At 38.9% G+C, this 10,200-nt stretch overlaps 1 protein-coding gene across 2 annotated transcripts in view; it reads left to right on the forward strand.

The window, feature by feature from the left end:
* The window catches only part of dnm1a (dynamin 1a), a 63,141-nt gene extending 53,097 nt beyond the window's left edge, over positions 1–10,044 (forward strand). The window contains exons 17-22 of one of the 2 annotated variants that reach the window (XM_034710481.1): positions 103–214; positions 410–424; positions 835–1,005; positions 2,110–2,351; positions 2,548–2,751; positions 9,281–10,040. In XM_034710481.1, coding sequence (XP_034566372.1) covers positions 103–214; positions 410–424; positions 835–1,005; positions 2,110–2,351; positions 2,548–2,751; positions 9,281–9,299 — 763 coding nt within the window. In that variant the 3' untranslated portion in view covers positions 9,300–10,040. Of the gene's footprint in view, positions 1–102; positions 215–409; positions 425–834; positions 1,006–2,109; positions 2,352–2,547; positions 2,752–6,206 lie in introns of both variants that reach the window. The other variant, XM_034710482.1, reaches the window with a different exon arrangement.
* Positions 10,045–10,200: the final 156 nt, after the last annotated feature.

A 10,200-nucleotide genomic window follows, 5' to 3' on the forward strand; every position in this document is an offset into this window, starting at 1 on the left:
CTACACCAGTACTGGTTTATTGATTAACAGTTGCTCAGGTTGAAACATTTTGATTAGACAGATTAATCAGTGTTTCGCTCTTAACATTTTTGTGTTATGCAGGAATGTGTACAAGGACTACCGTCAGCTGGAGCTGGCCTGCGAGGGTCAGGAGGATGTGGATGCCTGGAAAGCTTCCTTCCTCAGAGCTGGAGTTTACCCAGAACGTGTCGTGGTAAGACGGTGTTCAGAGTTTGTTCTACCTTCATTTCTACAAAACAAACATACACAAAATTACATATTGTTTCATATGAGTTGTCCACATTTTTTAAGTGTATTTGGAGTCTGTTTGATTGTTGTGAGTCTCTTATGTGATGCTGTGTCTGTCTTTTTTCAATGTGTAAATCTTCATCACTGTCTCACCTTTAAGGATAAGGAAGGAAAGGTATGTCTTCATCATATTTGTGTTGGCATTCACATTTTAATGTGGCTCTGAGGATTGATGTGTGCCATTTTACATTGCAGATGTAGAGTAGCCTCATTCTTAAAATACCATCTATATTAAATTATTATGAAACTCCTGCAAACAGTAATTGTAAAAAGTGAAATTAAAGCCAAATTGGAAAAAAATAAGAATCATTTTTTTTGTTGCATTCTTTGGTTCAAAGCTGTTGCATAGTTGTAGTAGAGATAAGATGTGTGTGCTTCATTCTACTTTAGTTTGAGAGTGTTGGATACATGTTTTACCAATTGCCTGTCCAATTCTCATTTAAGATGTCACACTTTTACTTTGTATAAACATATGCAGTCCTTTTACATCTAATTCTTTTTTGAACATTTTGTACTCCGTCACAGAGTGAAGGTAGTGATGAAAATGGCTCTGACAGCTTGATGCACAGCATGGACCCTCAGCTGGAGCGACAAGTAGAGACCATCCGCAACCTGGTTGACTCCTACATGGCCATCGTCAACAAGACCGTCCGCGACTTGATGCCGAAGACCATCATGCACCTCATGATTAACAATGTGAGTCATCTACCAAATTCACATGGGTTTCCCTGATGTCATGCTGAGGGTGAGGAGCTCAAATGATTACAAATATTTTAATCAAGCAGGTTGTTACAATGTTACAATGTTACAATGTTACAATGTCATTTAGCAGACGCTTTTATCCAAAGCGACGTACATACGAGAACAAGAACACAAGCAAAGATCTAGACAAGAGGAAACAAGATCAGTACGGGTAACAAACTTTTTCAAGTCCATTTGGGTGCAGGTACTGCCAAGCAGTGTAAAGGCAATGCACAAAATTATGTAAGGAATTTTTTTTTTTTTTTTTTTTTGTAAAATAAGGAACATCAACAATGAAGCAACCAAACCATTTAAGACTTTCCGTTATCATCATCAACAATTAACATCACCACAATAATGACCACAGTACCAAGTGCTGGGTCACTCAAGAGCTGAACACAGATTCCCAGAGTACAGCAGGAAAGTGCGAGTCAATTGTAGCTGGACGACATGGTTTGCCACTGGGGACAACAGTGGAGAACAGTCTAGCTAAGTGCATAGTGCTTCCTAAAGAGCTGGGTCTTTAGCTGTCTTTTGTAAGGTTGTGAGATGTGAAAATGTGAGAAATTGAACAAACTATGATCATTTCTCTACCTCTAGACTAATGAGCAAATAGAGAGACCAAAGTTAAAAATACTGTCCCACTGTATCATGCACCTCCAAATGGTAGTATTAGTGTTACTGCACTTCCAAACTGACAGTAATTGTATTCAGTAAGTGGCTAAATGCCATTAACAGGTAATCAAATGTGTTGTTTTAACTTCAATATGGATTATAAATAAACATGGAAATATGGCCAGATTTCCCTTCAGATATTCAGTGTCAATTATCCTTTCAGCTGCTTAAAATCCAGATATTGAAATGATGACCTATCAGATCCAATTGTGTACAACTAAGAACCATTATCAGAGCAGTAAGGCATTATAACAGCATTTGAGTCTCCCAGGCTGATTTTAGAGTAAAATGGCTGGAGTGTGAATATATTCTATTGCCTGGGACACAGCAGGTACTTTTCACCTGTCAACTATTATCACAAAACATCCCTTCCTTGTCATCCAGACTAAAGAGTTCATAAACGCTGATCTGCTGGCCCAGCTGTACTCATGTGGTGACCAAAACACGCTGATGGAGGAGTCTCAGGAGCAAGCCACACACCGTGATGAGATGCTAAAGATGTTCTTCGCTCTGAAAGAGGCCCTCAGCATCATCGGTGACATCAGCACATCCACCATCAGCACGTCCATGCCGCCTCCTGTGGATGACTCCTGGCTGCAGGTGCAGCGTGGTGGATCTGGAGGAAGGTAAGCCACAAGAGAACCAACCAAGGAAAGGCGTAAGCATTAGCTATAAGGGGTGTAAATCAACAACAGTTTATAACTATTCTACATTTTATTGATACTTGAAAACAATGTCATATTTGTAAATATTGCAAAGTCTGCCCAACATTCTAATAAGCATCTTCTTGCTAATCTGTTCCTGTTCTCTCTACTCATCCAGGTCTCCAGCCACTAGTCCTACTCCAAACCGACGGGCTCCACCAGGACCTCCAGGCCGTCCAGTGTCTCGTGGGCCTCCACCTGGACCTCCTCCTGCTGGGGGACCCCCTGTACCCTCACGCCCTGGGGCTTCTCCTGACCCTTACAGCGGGCCTCCGCCAACTGTGCCCTCCCGGCCAAACCGTGCACCCCCAAGTGTCCCCAGGTGAGTGGAAGCATGGGCCACATACCAGTGTATCTTACAAGGACTTAAAAATCCAAACCACAGCTTATTATATTAAAACCAGATATCCAACCTGAAGTGTGGATATTTCTGTTACTAAGGGGGATGTGAAGACACCTGGATGAGGGGGTAAAGGAGGTAAATGCCAGTGAGAGAAATCTGGTTGTGATAGAGGGTAGTTAAATAGAGGAATAGATTGATAGCAATCCCAAAATAGACGGTTAGACTCGAATGCAACTCATTACCACTGGAATATTATCTATTTTTTTTTCTCGGTTCAGGAAAACATGCGTTATTACCTCTCTGCCCCCACTTTTAAACATCCAACATGCTGTCAAACATCACTAATTATAGCTAACACTCCACTCACGCTCACCTCTTACACTCACCCTACCACTGTCCTTGTGTGACTTAGATATCCGTATCACTGGAATGTGACAAAGAGTGCACAGAAAGTCTGGGTTTCCTGTCCTCCATTAATACCTGCCTCCACACCTTTTAAATGTGCTTTGTGCTTGCCTGTGTTTGTGTGCTAGCTAACTTTTTTCTCCAGCCCTGGATTCACAGTCAGAGTAGCAGCTTGGCTCTTTTAATGGAGGAGACACTAACGTTGCTGAGCACAGCTCTCACTGTTTAATCTCAGATCTCAAAATCCTCTCAAAACTCTTAATCAGGATCCTCAAAAGTGAATGTTTTGATGTATTTTGGTCTGTTAAAAGTGAGAGCTGAGCACACGTGACTTTGGTCTTTTTCCTGCTCTGTAACCGTTGCACATCTTTTCTCTTTTCCTCCTCTTCATCCCTCTTTTCCTCATCACACCTCTGTCCCACATATGACTATGGTTCCTTCTACAGAATCACAATCACTAACCAATGAGGACAAACATTTCTGGTATGTCAGGGTACTCTACGTCTTCATCAGGGTACTGTCCGTCTTCATCATCATGACTATCGACATCTTTCTCTTCCTTTCAGAAGGCATCTTTATGCTGCATGCTATTTCCTTCTCTAAGACTGCTGCATGGGCAAACACACACCCTACTCAGGGAATGTGTGTGTTTGCAGTGTTTCAGCCTTTTTTTGAATAAATCCTTATTTTTATTGAAGGAGTATCGGTATGTGAGAATGTGTCTACCTGTCTTGTGAACGAGGGTGTTTCATTTATTACAGTGGCAAGGTGTTGGCCAGGAGTCAACGCAAACATCTAAAACTCAATTGTTGTTGTTGTTGTTGTGTGAGTGTTTTAAGTAATGTATGTCGGCCATGATATCTTACCCATAACTAAAGTGGTCCTTGAGTAACTATTTTCCTTTAATGTTAATTCAACTGTCATTGGCATTGTTAAGTTAGCATTAGTGCAAGCAGCAACAAAATAGTTTTCTAAGGAATACCAGAAAGTTCCTGCTTCATATACCTCTAAAACATAGACTGCTCTAAAACCATTTTAACCAAACAAAATGAGAAGACAAACAAATGGAAAGAAACATTGTCTTAAAGAGGTTTCCTTATTTTGTAGAACAAATTAGTTTGTTTGGAGAAGTATGCATGAGATACTTTTGAGTATTTTTACCATAAATATCAAGAAAAAATGTTGCTATTCCCAGTAGACAGTTAGCTTAGTTTACTAATCAACTGTTACTGGTCTTTATGCTGAGCTAAATGGCTCATCTTTCATTTATTCACCAGAGTGGTCAAGTTTCCCTTGTTGTCATTCTCTGAGTGCGAAGCTCAAATCCTTTTTTTAAATATGGCACTGCTATCCTCAAGTTTTACAAACTGTATTATAGGTAACCTGACAAATAGCTAACATTTTACCACTTGCTGATTGAGAACAGATGATTCATTTTGAAAATTAAGAGGGTTATTTTAGTTTATTTCAATCTAATACAACATAGTTAATAAAAAACTAGCTGGACAGCTGCTGAAGTTAGCACTCAACCCCTTCTAGCTAACATTGTAGTTTAAAAGTTTACAGGATACAATAGTCATGGTGTAAACTGACTTACATTAATGTGAGCTAGCAAATAGAAATATTAGCTGGTAAACAGGAATGTTCTTTAAAAACAGAAATAATGGCTAGCAAACAGAAATGAGGGCAAAGAAACACCAATGTTAGTTAAACAGTAATATTAGCTAGCAAACATACATTTTAGCTGGTAAGAGGTAATGTTTTCAAAAAAAAAAGTTATATTAACTAGGATTAGTTAACTCTAAATGTTAGAAAATAAACACTAATGTTAGCTAGAAAATAATAACCTTAGCTAGCAAACAGTAAAGTTAGCTAGTAAGAAGTAGTTCTAGCAAAAAATATATATTTACTAGCAAACAGAAATGTTAGCAAACAAACACTAAAGTTAGCTAGACAGTAATATAAGCAAGAAAATATAAATATGAGCTAGTAAGTTATATTAGCTAAAGAAAAAAGCAATGTTAACTAGCAAACAAAAAAGGTTAGCAAAGAAACACCTTTGTTAGCTAGAAAGTTATATTAATTAGAAAACATAAATTTAGCAAATAAAAATCAATGTTAGCTAGACAGTAATATAAGCTAGCAAACACACATTTTAGCTGATAAGAAGTAATGTTTGCTAAAAAAAAATAGTTATATGAACTAGCAAACAGAAATGTTAGAAAATAAACACTAATGTTAGAAAACAATAATCTTAGCTAGCAAACAGTAATGTTAGCTTGGTAATGGTAAGTAATAGAAATGTTAGATGGCTTGCAGAAATGTTTTGCAAAATTATACAAAAGTTTGAATGCCCAATGCTGTTAATTAGCTGCTGGTATTAAATAGGATGGCAAATATGTAAACCATGTATAATTTGAATTTAAAATGAGAGGAATTGCTACTGCGTGGTAAAAGGGGGTTTCTGTAAATAGCATTTTGTTTACTGTAGATTGCCCATTTATCAGCCGTCTTTAAATCTATGCCAGCAAGCTTACAAGCATATCCTCAAATGTTAAAAGCTCTTTGAATTTTCTTCAGACAGTTTATACCCTTCAAAACCAGTATTCTTAATGACATAACCCAACATGATTAGTCTGAAAGAGGTAAATATTAAATCTGTATCAGTGCATGCAGCAGAAGAAACCACTGGGTGATAGAGTTATACTGCCTGCATTTGGCCTCGACTGCAAACATACATTATTTGCATTTTGGACATGTTAACTGAGTTTAACATCTTTGTGAGGTTGGTTGTGTTCTCGTGTGTCCTCTCATGTGTGACCTCATGATTTAACGGTGGTTGTCACTGTGAGTTTGGGTACTGTATTTTCATGTACGTGCATGAATTGACACAAGGGGTCTTTAGATAACAAAACGTAAGTATAAACTCTGACCTCGGTTTAAAAGAAAAAACTATGAAACCTTAATCCAACCTGCTCCCACCTTATCTTCTCTGCATCTGTTTGTCTTTGTTTATTTGTTTACGGCAGTCGGAGACCCCCACCTTCTCCAACCCACTAGACCTCTGACCTCCTTCCTCCCCCCATCCGTTCCTCCGTCTATTTATCCAAGAGGCCGTGGACAACAGGGCCACCTACCTTTCGTCCTCCTCTGTCACACCTGACCTGAGCCGGCTCTCTTCTCCTGAACCCTTACAACAAGCCAAGTCACTCTTTCTCTCCCAAATCCTCCAACAACCCCCACCCCTATACCACTACACACACACACGCACACACACATACACCTGTTTAACACAGAGATGCTGCAAAATACTTGAAACACACATGCATGACTGACTTGTGAACATGCTGCACCCTCAGATATTTAAACAAACTCTGTAGAGAATATAAAATCAAAACAAATCCGTGAGTGTAGGTGCACATGTGCATGAACACCTGTTATCATTAACACACGTATATTTATGGTTTATATGTAAACAAGTGGATACATACAGAATACATATCCCTGCAAATGAAGCATGACACTTTGCCTACTACAGCCTTTATTAACGGTGTTTTGGCTGCAGACTTGATCATGTTTATCCAGTCAGTTTTTTAAATGTATGACCTTACTGTTCTTTTATGTTTCTTCCTGATTTTATTTGTACATAAAGGAATGCTCCACCAAAAAAAGTTTTTTTTTTTGAGGTTTCTAACTCCTCTTGTATTGCCTTTCCTGCTTAAAAAGAAGTTCTTAATCAAGTGTCTTCAGGGTTGCTACTTTCAGATTTGAAAGGACACTGAAGTGAATCAGAATGTGCAAATTATTTTTTGTGACATTTTACGTTGTACAATTTATTGAGCAGCTGGATACCACTGATGTTGTTTTCACATTCATTTCTTTTTGTAAAAACTTTACGGACGTTCATGCTCTTTGTGAAGTCATGGGGAAGTGCTTATTTTTGTTGTAGCTATAAGAGCTGTTAGACGATGAATTTGTGAGGCATTCCTGTGGGGTCTCCACATCTTTATGATACGGCGAGGTTTCATCCCAACATGTTGAGGTGTTTTTATTTACACACTATTTACTCTTTTGCTTGTTGAGAGCTCCCTGTTAGCCCTCAAAGCTCTTTCAAATCTCTCTATCGCCTGGTCTAGTCATACGCTTTATGATTCCCCAACATCACCCATCAACTATGAATCAGACTGCACCATCAAAGATGCCTGGATGGAGCAGCGCTGCTTCTCCTCGTCTTTTCTTTCCCTCCTCCTTTGTCTTTTTGTCACTTAATTCACACACAATTGAACTATCATGTTTTAACTGAGTCATTTTCAGTTGACAGGCGTACATATCACATTATGTCACATAATGACCACTTCTGAAAAGCGCTGCTGTCTATGCTTCCACAGAACCTATGCAAAAAAGAAAATGATTACTCAGCATTATTTTCGGCTTGAAGGGGTGCCTCCCACAACACTGTTCCTCCTCTCATCTTTGCAAAAGCACGGTTACTGTGTTATCTTATTGAGGCGGGATTGAAATTAAAAGTGCAATATATAGAATGTCCCTCTGCTAGCGGCTGAATGACAGCAGTCACATAAGAACTAGGGTTCATTGTAAATTGAGAGAAAAGGAAATCTGTGGCCTGGGTTGCACCCTTAGACTGTTAGAGCGCTCCTTATACGTTCTTTTGTATTCAGAGGTATTGAAGTCCCTAATGGGAAAGGGTTTTTAGAAATTTGGAGCGTGTTTCTAAGTCAGCTTCAACCACGTTCACCACATTAACATGACGGTCTTTTTCCTCTGAATTAACACTCAGGGTACGAGGCTCAGATGCGATATAAATATCGTACTGCTGTTTTCCAGGTTGCAAAAATTCTAGCATTGTAGTGAAAATGACAAATCCTCATAAATCAGCATTGAGAAGTAAAATTGTGTTGCCACAGTGAGCCACATGTCAAAGTAAAACCACATATATACCTGTTTAGTACTATCAAGGTGTTTTTCGACCAGAGGAACTGGTGGACCCAGGGTCTAAATTTAGTTCAGTAGTTCTGGGGGCTAAAAGACCTTAGAACTCTTGGTTGAAATGCACCTTTAGGCAACAAGTTAGCATTCAGCTTATTCCCTACTTAAATCACTGTTTGATAGTTCTTTAGTCCTTTCTTAGATTAGGCCTTTGGGTCGCCATCAAACGTATATGTTAGCTAGCTATTTAGAAACGTGAATGTTAGCTAGAAGAGTGAGTGTTTGCTAAAAAGGTGAATGTTTGTAAGAAAAATGAATGTAAGCAAAGACAGGAAATGTTAGCTAGAAACATGAATGTTAGCTAGCAATATCTCAGCTAGCTCGGAAGTGTTGAATGCTAAGGGTAGCTATTTGGTTATTAAAGCTGCTGTTGGTAGTCACAGAGTAAACATCTGTTCAGAGAGAGGGACTTCGAATGTCAACACTTTCCCTCCCAACCAGATTTCCTCTTAGCCCCCCAACCCAGATCGGCGTGTGCAGTCATGATAGTGCTGGACTCATAACCAATCGGAGGACGTAGTAGGGGCCACCCCTTAACCAATCAGGACAGAGGATTGATGATTAGCTGTGATTGGTTCGTCATAACGGGAACGAAGGGAATAATAACATTGCTTGATACAAAGGCATTGGAAAACGAAGAGATTTTGCAATAGTCTCAAATTACTCCACTTACCGATGAGTACCGATGAGCATTATGACCTTTTGTCCAAACCAGGCAGAAAAAAGCTAAAACATTTTTACACCATTCCTACAAACAGCAGCTTTAACTATGGAGTTTTAACTTGAAATATGGCCCACTGTCCCTCCAGATAATCTCTATTTCTTGGCAGTACAGTTGCTGAGTAAAAAACATCAACATTGATCTCTGAAACTCAGCACCTTTAAAAATATGTCTACATTTATGCGCCTTAACTCGCAAAACAGCAGTGCAATATGTTAGCACCATTTTACCTTCTCTCCCTGAGCATAAAATCAGAAGAAAATCTTAGCAGTGTGAATAAACATCAAATCTCCTGATGCATCTACAGCATTTTGCTCTGCCATTCATTTTGTGTTTTCTCCCCCCTCTTTTTCATCCTTTTCTTTCTTCTCTCAGTGGTCACGGGGGTGAGTGAGAACATGAAAACAGCCAGTCTATGCATAAAACTATCAATCGCTCCTCCTGTCTCCACCTCATGATGCTGTCTTAAGAGCCTGTGATCTGAACCCGTCTTTTCACTACCTGTTCTGCCACTGAACTCCTCTGTCAGTGTGATGTGTTGTATTTTGACCCAGACTAAAAAAAAAACAACTAACAACCCACCAGCCTCAAAATCCCATATCTGTACCTCAACTGATGTCATTGTAGTCTTAAACCACCCCCCTTGTGAATCCTTGTACTACACAACCGCAACACAAACACAACAAAGTATATCCTCCTTATTATTTAACAGGAAATAGTTTATTATGGACATATCTAAATGTGTCATTATGTATATGTGTGGTGCATCTTCTGGGACTTTACCTCCCCTGTTTAGAGATTTTAGTCTGCCATGTATGAAATTGCTGAATATTTAAATTATTATGAATAAATGAGTATGTGTATAAGGGAATAATATTAAAGAAAAACTTCTAAAAAAAAAAGTGTAATGCAGTGAAAATTCTGAATGTTGGCAGTTTGTTTGATACTTTAGTTGGTAGCAGAGGGTTTTTTTGTTTGTTTTTCTTGTCTCTCTCTCTCAGGGAGAGACGGTGTGAATGTGTGAACTCCTGCGGCCAACAGGCCCTGCATCTTGTTCAAGCTGCTGTGGATGAAATGATAACTTTGCCCTGCAGGACTGCCATGCTTTGTCAACACATTAAAAAATGTCAGTGTACCTGAGTGAGACATTTTCTTCCTTCTTTTCACAAAGGACATTAGCAAAGAATCAAACACAATGTTTATGAGGGAGGTGATCACTAGAGGACTAGGAATTTTTGAGGAACAAATTAAACACAAATTTTCTGCATAAATAAGAAAGAATTGTATATTTTATG

The sequence above is a fragment of the Notolabrus celidotus genome, chromosome 19, assembly GCF_009762535.1.
Source record: "Notolabrus celidotus isolate fNotCel1 chromosome 19, fNotCel1.pri, whole genome shotgun sequence".
Classification (NCBI taxonomy): Eukaryota; Metazoa; Chordata; class Actinopteri; order Labriformes; family Labridae; genus Notolabrus; species Notolabrus celidotus.